We start from the raw sequence: 13,415 nt of genomic DNA, 5'->3' as shown, positions 1-13,415 counted from the left end.
CCTGCGTGGGGAGCATCGTCAGGGAAAATTTAAACTCTACAGAATTTTGGCCACTGTATTCTTTCTCTTTTCATGAAATGGAGATCAGCCAACATGCAGAGGCACTGTGACTATGGCATCTGCTTTGCTCTATATACCTCAGAGGTAAATACATACAAAGTTACTGTGGGTTAGTGTTTCTTCTTGCCCCTCAGTCATGAGTCCTGGCTGCAAAAGACTGTATTACTCTTACATGAAAGGGGTTGCACCTGGCAATTTCAGTATGCCCCCAGCACATTCTGTACAGGTAAACTGTACTTCACATTACTGCTTTATTCAGATGAATTTACCATTGCCATATGCTGTGAGGTAGACTGCCACAAAAGGGATGGGTGTTCATGATAGACTGGGTAAATTCTCTTGGTAGGATCAACCACAGTGCCTGTCTCTACCACAAGTTTCTTCAGCCAAGGCAAAGCCTGAGAATGAAGGCTGTGACCTTGAGGACCATGAAGGGCAGTTCTGTTACCAGAATCTTTGTCTTGTAGTATTTTCTCTATGAACTTCTAAGGAGCCTGGTACTCAGTTGTTCTTACTGTAAGTGTTCAGAAGGTGGAACAGTAAAGTGTTCTTGACAGACACTTGTCTGTCCCTCCCAGCACCCCTTCACACAGATGGTATTTTATGGTCAGGGAGAATGACAAGAAAATAAACAGAGGGGTGTAATGACAAGCTGGTCTCGTCCATGTAGGTATAGAGAATGAGGGAGCCACAGTCATCATATGCTTTTATGTTACTTCCACCACCCTCTGCATCTGATTTTTTTTCTTTTTTTAAAAGAGCACTCAATTTGAAAAGAACACTCTAGCTGTGAAAGAAGATTCATAAATATTTTTTTCTCATTTTTGCTTATATTTAATCCTCAGAAGGTTACAACTGATTGAAGAACTTGCTTTTGTGAGAGGTCTGTGCATGTAAAGAATTGCAGTTGCATGCTCACAGAGTTACTGTTATAAAATGGAAAAGTAGGTCACCATGGTATGACCATATAGACAATTGTCTCTGATATTGTAGTCAATGACCAAGTATCTACCTGCAATCTACCAGGGAAATTACAGAACACCATGGATTTCTGAATTGGTTATCTGTGTATCACAGTCAGCCATATGTTTCCTCCTTCACTGACACAGTCCCTACCATCACTGAGCTACCACAATGCCTGGAAAAGACTGTTATGGATTAGTGCTCAAATTTAATCCAGGAAATGTGTAAGTGCTGTTAGGTGGGAAGAAGAGGGACTGAATTTGTCCACATACAAGGATGCAAACAAACAGATCCTCAATGAGCTGTGAGCATTCAGGATGAGTTTCAAATCTCACTACTCTGGATGCACCAATCAGGCCGATACTGTGAACCGCTTTCCTTTCAGGAATCACTAGCTTTCCTCCACCATGATGACTCACTCCTACATTGTCCACTCTTGTCATCCTGGTTTTAACCCACAGCTGACACTGAGCAAAACTACCATGAAGAAAAGGCAGCTGCCCAGGAACATCAGCCTGCCTCAGAGCTAAAGAGTATTGGTGACAGCACATCTCATCTGTACTTCATGAATTCTACCGCTACCTGCTCATTTTAAACCACATTTTGCTGTCTTTAGGTCAATTTTACTGATTTGAGACCTGGCAATGTTGGCAATCATCTCAGTGTCCAGATCAGTGTCAGTCGACAGTGAGTATAAATAGAGTGATGCAGGTTTAGGCTATTTTGCTGCTGAGAAGACAGAGAATACATGTATTTAAATACAAAATAAGCTGTATCTTTGAAGAATTTATGGGTTGAAATCAATAAAGAAAGCAAATCATTGCAAGAAGAGGCTCATTTGCTGCTGTTCATGGAAGAACAGGAAGGAATTTACCTTCTACTGGATTCTAGTCCTTCCTTAATATGCGGTACATCAGCCTGGCCCTGAATAGAAAAGGCAACATTGTATTGATTCCTCTACAGCTGGAATTCCTGTATTCCCAGAATATCCTCCATTGCTTTTGTTCTCTCATCTCTAAGTGTGACCATTCTTCAAAAGGGTTATTCCTGTGCTGCAGGACTCCCATCTAAATGAGGGAGAAATAGCAAGAACCGCAAAGCTGTCCTTCGCAGCTGCCACCATCTGCCTTGTGGATCAGTATATACAATTTGACAGTGAACTGAGGTTCCTTAGTCACTATTTGTATTTTACTTCTCTGCATTTGAAGAACAATTGGAAGAGGAATCTGTCCCTTTTGGATGGAGCTCTATTACTACTATATGGAGTGAAAATGTGGCTGCACAGTGACGCAGACTCTGCTCCCTAGGGAGACAGACAGGACGGCAGGAAAGCAGTCCTTTCAAACATGTTTTCAAAAAGTATTCAGCCAAGGCACCAATTGAAGACTCCCAAACCACTTTCCCAATGGGAATATTGTCATTTGCTGCTTTCAGAAAGGACAAAAGCAAACACACATTCAAAAAAGATTCCTATCAGGCAAACAAATATAAACAATCTCTCCACCCCTTGTGTTTCTTCTGCCTTTTGTGTTTGAGGCAAAGCTCAGTCACATGCATTTCACTTTGCACGTCTGCAAAATATGTGTGTAAGAAAGCAGCTTCTGTCGTCCCATAAGTTTTGGATCCTGTTTTCCCAGTACTTCATATGCCTTAGACCACATCTCTCCCCCAGCAGCAAGGAACAGGGGAAGGAAGAAGGCAACAGAGAAGTGTTTTAAACTAAGAACTACTACTGAGAACTGCTCTCTCATTCGCTGTCTGTGCCAGTGTGACAGGTTTGACTTTATGCCAGCATCTTATATTACATCCAAGTTACTTAAACCTTCGAAGGATTTCTGCAGAATTTAGCCTAGGATTGTTCTATGCTAAAGAAAATAGAGCACATGTGGAGAAAATGAGGCACACATCTATCTTTTTAATTTCTTTTTTTTTTATTATGAATTCAGTTGTGCTATCGCATGGAACTGTTGTAGGAAACTCTCCTAAGACCTGCGAACTGAGATCTTGCCATTCTGATTGCAGACAAGCAACAGCTGAAGGAAGAAAAAAAAGCATTTTTGCTTTGAGCAGAAGCAGTGTCCAGTACACTCTGCTCCATTCTAACCTTTTCACGGCAGCAGATGCATTGCTTAGGTTAGCTGCTTTCCTTTTTTTCACAGATGAAATAACAGCGAGTTCACAGGCTGTCTCTGGCAGGCGTTTTTGGCTCCTTCCTACTCTGTCTGCAGTCTCACTGTCAGAACACTCAGGGAGCAGGGCCTCATGCTCTGTAATTTATCTTTCTGCCCATCCAACTCTCATATCACTTTGCAGACGTGACAGGCGGTGGTCGCAGTATTAGAAGAGCTGTGCGTTTTTATTTTGAATGTGGATTTTTTTAGTTTATAATTTTTTTCCTGGAGAATGTTTATTCATCTCTCATTCCTTCGCTTCAGAGGAAGAATGGAAATTTCCAGTGCCAAAGGAAAAAGGATTAGGAGTTGGTTTTAAAAACAGGGGGAAACGCAAGCTTCTGTGGCTTTGATTTTTGCATCGTTTAGGACTAAGCTTCAGAATGTCATGCAGGGACCATCGCTGCAAACTTTCATCTGCAACCTATGTCTCCACTGTGGAAGTGATGCTGTCTTCCAGCAGAATGACCCCACCTCCTCCTTTTGAATCTGCTGTGCGGGACAGGCCTTTTCAAAAGATGCCAGCATCAGCATGGCATCCTCCCACTGGTCAATCAGTTGCAGAGCTCGCTCCAGGAAATGCCAGCTCACCACCAAGCAGTGTGTCTTCTGGAGCTTACTGTTCAAGGCTAGATGTCGTCCTGGCACACACAGACCGGAGGAAAGGTTTTGGGAGCGCTAGTCACTGCGTCAATCCTTCTGATGAGACATCCAGGTGTTCCAGTCCTCCCAGGGACCCTCAGGGCCATGGATATGGGCCTTCCGGCACTCAGTCAACATCTGCATCTTACAAGCAATATTCAGAAAGACAAAAAAGTGTTCATCATATTTCTCCTGAAAAAAACAATCCCTTGAAGCTTGCTGTATCTTTGCCCTCTGATGTCCTTTCCTGCAAAGCTCCACCCAGCTGGACATCACGCCTAGACGTTGATCTGTCTGCTATTCCAGCTGTTTCTACACTCCACAGCAAAAATCTGCGTGCATCCCTGGAACCCTGTGATTCTCTCCCATCCCAACAAGGCTGTAGCCAATGCAATGTCCAAATGCCAGACCTCCATGCTTCAATGAAGCTTCACATTTCAACCTGCAGCTTGACGATAAAGCCTTTTCAAGCAGATTCCCATGGAAGCAGTCATGCTCATTCAAGTCTCCTCATGCCACAACTAGAGAAGGTGCCTGAAACTCCGGCTGGTCTTCCAACAGGATCCCAGAAACCAAAACAAGGCTTCCCTTCAGGTGGATCTCCAGCCCTTCAAATCACAAGATTTCATGTGACTTCCTCTAAGTATCCTGGCCTTCCCCAGCAGACTGTCTCCAGAGATATATGGCTGTCCCCAGCTGTGCTGACCCGAAAAGAAAATTCAGCTAGTGGGAATGAGGTCACAAGCAAGGATTTAAATCCAGAGCTATTTGTCTTTCAGAACCACCCTTCATCTAGGCCGGAGTTTAGGAAGACTCCGTGTGATGGTCTAACACCTGCTCACCACAAGGTTTCCAAAATCACCCTGATACTTGCCACCCCTTGGACTGCTATGCCTATCCAGGTGGTAAGAGAATTTAGAAGAAGCCCAAGTCCAACAATCTTTATCAAAACACATCATTCAAATATAGCTGGTCCACCCTTTCACCCTGTGGAGATTGGAGCTGGCCTCTCTCTATCAGTGAATCCAGTTTGCTGCTCAGGATTGCTTTCTAGCCATTGGGCAAGAACTGGTTTGAGACCTTCCCAGGAAACATGCACTCTGAAAAGTGTATGCCCCAACAACCTTTTGACAAACATACCAGCTCATTCCACGTCTTCAACTCACAGAGACACGGAGGGTGCATGGTGTCCATCTATCGCTGTCAACATTGCATCCTTTGGATCTGGGAGAAGAGTGGTGAAGATTTCCATTCCATTCTAGGAACATTTGCGAACAGAAGTTTTAAGTTGTGTTAATCAAGCCATGTGGATTTCTTTTTGTATGCTTCCTGCCATGTTCCCACTCCCTAGAGATGACTTATGGGACAATCAGAAAGCTACTTGTGTTCTGCTGTCACCGAGGCTGCAGCTACAGCTTGATCCAACCTAAATGCAGCTGAGCACTGATCTGATCGAGCACTTAACAAGTGTTTCATTTTAACCATTAGAGTACTATTGTCAACATGACATGCTCAATGCTATGCATGTGCTTACAGATTTTGCATAATTGGGCCATATTGCTCAGCACTTTGAAGGTTCAAGACTTCAGGGCCAAGAACTGGTTTTCTTCTCTCCTAGTCGGTCTGGGACCTGGGACAAATCCTCAGTGTAGTTTTTCTTAGATTTTTCTGTTTCACTGTTTTCATTTTCTTACTTGTCAGATTATGCTATGTTTCTAAATGGCTAATTCCTGGTTTTGCAACTTTTAAAAGTAATACTTGTTTCCAAACCCAAAATATTTAAGCGTGTAGGAAGAAATAACTTTTTTCCCCCCTTAGAAAAAGAGAGGTACCACCCTTTCCTGAGGGAAATGAAGGGAATTTAGTCTCCACAGCATCTCAAATTTTTATATCCCAGCAAAGTTTCTAGCAGTGAAACTGTGGGGAGTTTAAGAGGAATTTAGTCTGCCTTCAGACAAATGTTTCAAGTAAATATTTTAATGATGATATTGTATGGGCATAGGATTCTGGTCTAACACCTACTACTTACAGGATAGGGGTCGAATTTTGAGGAAGAAGGGGATAGGTGGGAGGAAGGGATTGTAGCAGTTATGGGAAAACAAACACTAACTTCTCTCTGTGTTTTCCCCATATACATTTCCAATATCAGATAATTATATTCTTATGCCAATGAGACAGCATGCAGTGCGAGGGGGGAAGGAAATTTTAAATACATTTAACATTAGAATTTCGCATCTAGATTGTGAGGTCAGAGGCCAATAATATAGTGATATCAGTATGATGGAAAAGGTGTATGTATTTTTTTTCTAAACAACTTCAGTGTGGTTTATTCCATTTATGGTTATAGCATGATACTTTGTTATAACTTTTACTGAAATGAAGCATAGTACAACATATTTGTGAACCATATATAATCATGGTATTAAGCACATTTATTTACTTTGCTGAAACAAACTTCATTTTTTTTTTATTTCCTTTTTGTATTTACTTTTATCAGAAGTAAGTAAAATCAAACATTGTTGTTATCTATCTGGGCAGAGAGTTTGGACTTGATTACATGCTTTAAGTGAAGGCATTTAAAACTGGGAGTAATTCCGGCTTTTATTACATGCTTAGAGCTGAAAGATTTTCAGTGGAGTTCCAGCAATCTCAGCAGCAAGCCCAGGGCAGGCAGCGGGGGGCAAAATCTGTGGAGCTTGTTATACTGTGAAGAAAAGAAGCAGGAGAAGGGAGTGGATTTGCACAAATACTAAAAATAATTTTTCTTCTAGAGAAATAAAAATGACACTTCTTGGAAGACAAATTTCTTTTGGGGCTGTGTCAGTTTCCAGTGTGTATAAATGTGAAGTTGTGGCATCCAGAGAGCATAGTTATACTAATGACTAAAATGTTTCATTCAGTATTTCTCCAAAAGCTAGAGCTGGCCTGTGCTGTCACATAAGTGTGTATATAGTACTATTTTATTTAAAATGAACGTTTTTTTTTTTAATTGTATTTTTCATTTAGTGCTGCATTAACTTGTATGTAAGAGGTCTTACGACAGTGTGGCTAAATCTATGCAATGAGTTCGGAAATAGTGAAAAACACCAGTTAGGTAGGGTTAAAACCTCTGTTTCTGTGCTTTGCATTGTTAATAACTTGGCTATTTGTTACACGCTCCATTTCAAATCTCAAAAAGGGCCAAGTCCATTTTGTGGTTTTAAGCGTCTTTGCAAGTCTTCACTTAAAAATGAGTCCATTATATAGCGAGTGGTCAAGTCTTTGGTGCTTTTTGTGGCTGAGCATTAAATTCTTGATGATGGGCCATGATTCATAACAGAAACAAACTTGAAAGAAATTTTATACCTGCTGTGTGCTGTGGGGAACCCTGGTAGGTTACCTGAGGAGAGCTATGCAGTGTTTCGTTTTTGAAATCAACACGTCTCATTCAAAGCAGGAGTTTGGGGACCTGTCTAAAAATATGCCAAAAAGTGATGTAATTGGCCACAGGCCAGCATTGTGGCGTGGGAGTCAGTTTCCATTCTGCTTTCAGATTGGTATAACAAATGCTTAAATGAAAAAAATCTTGCAGTTCCGATTCTAACAATTGCTGTCATAAGATTTCTGTTTAAAAGATGAATGGAAAGTTTTTACCTCACCAGCTCTCCAAGTAGCACTGTTAGTGCTACTGGGGCTGCTTTCTTCTAAGCATATTGCCATCGCCTCTCCTATAATGTACGCAGACAGTTTTCTTTTGCACCAATTTTCTTTTTGTGCACCAGTTTTCTTTCTCAGTATTAAAACCTGGGTTCCCAAGAGCATTTGCACGGGCTTCTATTTGGAGGACCTGGTCCAAAGCTTTCAAAAGTCAGGAGGACTTTTTCCCACTGCTGTAAGAGCTGAAGGGACGGGGCTTTGAATGCTCCGTGTTACTTGTGTGTAGTGATTTTCAGTGGGAGCAAGGCACTGAGCACTCCAGTGGCAGCTGCTTATGACTCACCATCCTACACCCTTGCTCTACAATGTCTCTGTTCTCTTTTTCCAAAGAAAGTAACGATCTTTACCAGTAGATGTCCCTTGCCTTTTTCTTCCACCACAGATACATGAGCAGGAAAACTAATGGCTGACCATTTCTTCAAGTATCACAGAGTTTGCAGTTTCACTGCTAACAGTTACTAAATAAAGGTCCTGGAGTGATATGTGGAAAATTATGGGAATTTTCTGTTTCCTCATGTAAATCTTTTTTGACCAAAAATGGTAGATAATCCACAAAATATGACAGAGAAGCTACAATGCTTTTAAAGCAGCATTTAAAACACCAAAATAGAGATACAGCATGTGGCTGTATGTTTGTGTACCCTGAACAGGAGTTAGTTAGATTCAGCCAATAACTTTTTATTTCAGTGCTATTAACAGCAGTGTAAATATGGATGGTAATCATAAGTGGTTTAACAAAGCATTACAGTAGACAGACCTGGAGCCCACACATGTGGAGATCTTCCTCCGCAAGAGCAAACCAAATCAAAAAACACTCTAAAAAAAAAAAAATCTGACATAATTTCATGCACTTGATGAGTAGGATAGATCAAAGGATTAAAGTTTGAATGACAGAATATCTGCCTTCTGGTGGGGGTTATGTTTCATTTAACATACAGAGGCATACCAGAGGTGTTAATGTATTGCTTTAGGCATCCTGGTGATTTATGGGCCAGACTTATTAAAAAATTAGGCCTGTTGTACAGTGGTCTTCCTCTCTTCTTCACAGTGATTACTGTGTTGGGATTTATTCACCTCTCTTGCGATACTCGGCATGGATTAGTATAGAGCAGTTTGAACATCTGGCCTGGGCATGATATTCTTCTGTGCGTTTTTCTGTATATGCAAAATATTCCTCTCATTAACTCCCAAAAAATGAACCAGAAAGTCAGGCCAAGTCTGGCTGTCAGTCCTCTTAGCCACAGCTGCCAAGGAGGGCTGAGTGGCGGCAGCAGTAACAAGGTCCATCGACCAGCTGGAGATCAAGGCGACAAAGCAAGGTAATGACTGAAATCTGGGGTCTGTCCAGGAGGACCAGGGCAGGGCTCAGGCCTCCCCTCAATGTGGCTCAGGCAGGGCTGGGGCCAGGGCTGAGCCTCAGAGGGACCCCCAGGTGGGAGCAGGGGGGCCGTCCAGGGGACGGTCAGGGCCGCCTGAGCCTGTTGGTGCACTCAGACCCTGACAAGTAGGTGTGGATTCCCCTGCACATAACAAATGCTTGGGAAACCTCTCCTTCAGAAGGTGCCCTGTGGGGTTAAACAGTCATCCAATACTTCTGTCCAGACAATCATTGCTGGTTTTCTAAAGTAGCTGCCGAAGAATATCTTTTCTCTCCTACAAAAAATACCCTGTCAGACTGCTATAGAACTGTAATGTTTTGCAAAGCAAGAGATCTCTCTAGATGTTATTTTTCCTGTGCACGTCTATGGTTTTAAGGCACAGATTTAACTATGTTCTTTACCAGCCCTCTTCTGAAACTATTAGCAGTTGTGTTGTTTCACTGATTCTGTTCTGTTTCTTTCCTGCCTCTTAATTCTTTCACACTGTATCACTGATCTCAAATTCTTCTTCCATCTCTGCTAGTTGCACTTTACCAAGGTAGAGCTACTGGTTGGAATTTCTCATCCTTATCCAAATACTCATGATTCCATGAGTTCACACAATGGATTACACAGTGCTATGTCCCAACCGATAAATGCAGTCCCTGGTAGCAGCCTGAACTGCAAAAGTCTGTCCAGTCATACTCACTCCACTGTGAACCTTGTCCACAGGTAATTTTTGCTCATGTCCCATGAGAGCCTCTGATTAGGGTTTTTGTCCTGCTGTTGTTTTGTCATTGAATAAGGGAAGAAACTGTGGGCAATTAAATCCACTGGAAAAGAATAAATTCCTACTGGCCTGCAGAAAAGCTTTTTTTTTTCTTGATAATAGATAAGTACATTGTTTATTCTTTTGCACTTGACAAAACTGAATGTAACAGAATGCATGGGAGAAGTAATTGGGCAGCCAGCTTTCTTAGCACCAGAAAAGAGTGAAGAAACACTGCGGTGCCTTAGAGATGTATGTAGATTAGTTAGAAAAGGTCCTCACAGTGTTAAAAGCTAATAGTGCAGAGGTCAGTTTCCTTAAAACTGCATTTGTTATTTTAGACTAAGGTCTTTCTGCATCAAAGACTGACAGACAGTAAATAAAATTAATGCAGGCAAGTTGGAAAGATGGCCTGAAAAAAATAACAGATGTAATGCACTTGGTACAGGTGCAAGCGATGACATTTTTCAGGAATAATCAGCTGCATAAATACAGGATGGGGACAAGCTGGTCTGATAGCAGTTCTTCTGAAAAGTTTCTGGAAGCTTATAGTAGATTGCAAGGTGAACTTGAGTTCATGGTATTGTGTAAAAGGTAAGCACCATACACAGATACATGTGGAAGATTACAGCTTGGAAAGCACATATAAGCTCTCCGCTGCCTTAACTACCTTCACTCTGGCAGCCTTATTGCTTATTGCCACTTATTGCATCAAGTAATAGGAACCCTTTTTCAAAGTAAGTGGAAATGGTGAAAACCCAGAGGAGAGCAATAAGAATAGTCAGAGTCAAGAAGACAGCCTTTGTGGAATGACTGATCAGATCAGGGTTGTTTTAGCCTAGAGAAGATAGAAATCCCAGTATGCAAAAAGCCTACAAACATGTACAAGGCTGAAGCAAATGTAAAAGGAATTATCTCCTTTCTGTGATGAAGAGGGCAGTATGTAATGAGGTGAAGTGTTAGCAATGCATTTTCAGGCTAGATATTTGGAAAAACTTGCTTATGGTAAAGGTAACGAAGCACTGGAATTAATTGCCCAGGGGGGCTGCAAAGTCTCTGTTATTGGAAGTCTTCTAAGAAGGAATCATACAGACAGATGTCAGACACGACAGTGTTGATCTTCCTTTGGATTGCAAGGGTGGCTTAGACCTCTGGAATTCACTGCCAGCCTTGTGACTTAGTGATTGCGATAAGCAGTGATAGGTTGTTTTCCTTAGCTGGACCTGTTAATGCTTCTCTTTCTTGCTCAAGACCACGGAGCTCTACTATTTAATGTCCAATTTCAGTTGCCTTCTGTTCCTTTTTTTGCCTCTCAAGTGTACTCTCAACTGCAGAGTTAATACCTCTTCTCACATTTATGAATCAGATTTATGTGATAATTAATCCACTGAGAAAAATATTAAACTTTTTTATAGATTTATTTGAAAAGCAGTGACCTCGGAAGCTCTGTGGATGAAGTAGAGCAACTGATAAGGAAACATGAGGCTTTTGAGAAGCTTCTGGCATCACAGGATGAGAAGGTACAAAAAAACTTTTTTATAGATTTATTTGAAAAGCAGTGACCTCGGAAGCTCTGTGGATGAAGTAGAGCAACTGATAAGGAAACATGAGGCTTTTAAGAAGCTTCTGGCATCACAGGATGAGAAGGTAAAATCAACAAATATTCTATCAACTCATGAGCTAGAATGATTTTTTTTTTTTTTTTTTTTTAAGTATGGCAACACATTAAATTGCTGACAGGTGTGATTTGCCTGATATGCTTGAACCAAAGAGAAAATGGGGAAGCTTAGTGAAATCAGAGGCAGAGCAGAGGAGAACTAAGTGTTAAACGCTCCATGCCCAAGTCCTGCCTGTAGTCTTGCAGTAGACAGGAAAACCACTTAGTAAGTTGAATAGTGGGACTTACAAGAAGAAATATTTAAAGGAGGCCATATTGTGTGTTATGGATATCATTTTTCATTAAAAAATCAGTGGTTTTTAAAGCAAGTAAAATACAGCAGGTCAGAGTGGATGACTTGTCTAATTATTTAAATATACATTTGGTATACAATGTCTGTACCAAATTGGCTAGCCTCTTTGCACCTTTGGAATAGATGCTGAATTGCTCACCCACATGTAAAGGAATCTGCCTGGCTGGTGTCCATTGCTGTAATTCACCCAGGCTAGGACTAAACTCAAACCTGGGGCTGTGCCTGGGTTCCCCAGAAGGAATGAGCTCCCAGAACCCATGCCAGCTCCCTGCCAGACTTGATTGCTCATGTTGAGAGCTACCTTCCAACATCTGATTTCCACAAAGCAATAAAACCTGAGCACTCATGGGTGTCAGGCTTGCTCCATGATTCCTTGCACTGGATGATCCATGGCACAGGGACTCCTGGAGCTATAGCTTTAATTCATTTAAGTAGCCAGGGTGCACTACAGAGACCAATCACAAGGACATCATAGATGTAACATAGTACAGGGTGAGGGTGGAGGGAATGCTGGTTAACTTGTCCTTGCTATTCTTGGTTCATTCCAGAAAAAAAGAGAATCTTTTAGGTATGGAAAGGAGCCTGGTTTTTGTTTCTTTCACACCACTTGGAAGCATAAAAGTAATTTCAGATTTGTTGCCTCCTCAGATGACGTCTCTTCAAGAACAGGCAAGCAGGCTAGAAAAGGTTGGTGGACTGGAAGGGCTAAAGATCCAGCACAAACTGAATGCCATTCGTGAGAGGAAGCGGCAGATCAAGGATCTATCCCAGAGTAGGAGAGAGAAGCTGCAGACCGCCCTTCTTCTGGCACTTTTCTACCAGAACTTGGAAGAGGTAAGAGGGTTTTAGACTGGGATGGGGGTGGAAGGCAGAGGAGCTGCCTACCTTTGTTGGATGAAGTGCTTGCCCTTGCCAGGGATTAGGTGGATTGATAAACTACTCTGGTATGGCAACTCCTCTTCTGCTACCCTCACACAAAGGGGTAGGTGCTCCAATGCCATTGCTGTTACTATACCATCGTTGTGGCATTGTGCCCATTACAGCTGCTTTACACATCAAGAGCTCTGCTAAAATAAAACTAACAAAAGGAAAACTGCTAGATACTGCCTTATGTTTCCTTTGGTGGGAAAGAAAAGTTATTTCAAATCAGGGTGAATACAAAGTGGAAAGCATTATGATAAAGGCACCAAACTTTACTAGTGAGTGTTCACTGAAGGCCTTCAAAACAGTGCTGTAACTTAGCATAGCTCTTCAGCAACTGTAGACTGGTCTCTGCAGAATCTGTTCGTCTCTGTCTCCTGTTCTGGCCTTAGTCCTGTAACTGCATAGCTCTGCTCCTGGCACTACTGTTGGAAAGACATACTAGGTCAGTCTTTCAAAGGGCAGCACAATGTGTGTGACTGAAAAATGTGCTAGCATCCGGTGTGCTGACATAAACAACAGCACACAGGCCCAGAGGGACATTTGCAAACACTCTTGCTGGTCTGGTATGCACCCCTTCTGCTGCTGTGTGCCATGGAATATCCTCCATGGTTTAAAGAAAAACTGCAGGTGCTTGTCACCTCCCAGACCATGAAAAAGACACATGTCCTAACACAGGTCAAATTATGATTGTCACCAAAGGCGAATAAATGCCTGTAACACAGCTGCTGCTTGACAACCAAATTTTTTTTTTTTTTAAAGAGTAATCTAAGGAATAAATGGCTGCTAAAATTCCATTTACAGCACAATATATTTGGAACTCCTCCCCCCCCCAAAAAAAATAATCAGCACAATATATTTGGAA

General features: G+C 41.8%; 1 protein-coding gene across 1 annotated transcript in view; it reads left to right on the top strand.

The window, feature by feature from the left end:
* The window catches only part of SPTBN5 (spectrin beta, non-erythrocytic 5), an 87,510-nt gene that overhangs the window by 34,950 nt on the left and 39,145 nt on the right, over window positions 1-13,415 (top strand). Inside the window, exons 28-29 of the mRNA XM_019471587.1 lie at window positions 11,075-11,179; window positions 12,278-12,463. Coding sequence (XP_019327132.1) covers window positions 11,075-11,179; window positions 12,278-12,463 — 291 coding nt within the window. The remainder of the gene's footprint in view (window positions 1-11,074; window positions 11,180-12,277; window positions 12,464-13,415) is intronic.

This window comes from Aptenodytes forsteri, unplaced genomic scaffold (genome assembly GCF_000699145.1).
Source record: "Aptenodytes forsteri isolate BGI_AS27 unplaced genomic scaffold, ASM69914v1 Scaffold146, whole genome shotgun sequence".
In the NCBI taxonomy this organism is placed as follows: domain Eukaryota; kingdom Metazoa; phylum Chordata; class Aves; order Sphenisciformes; family Spheniscidae; genus Aptenodytes; species Aptenodytes forsteri.
This window is presented reverse-complemented; position numbering and strand designations above follow the sequence as displayed.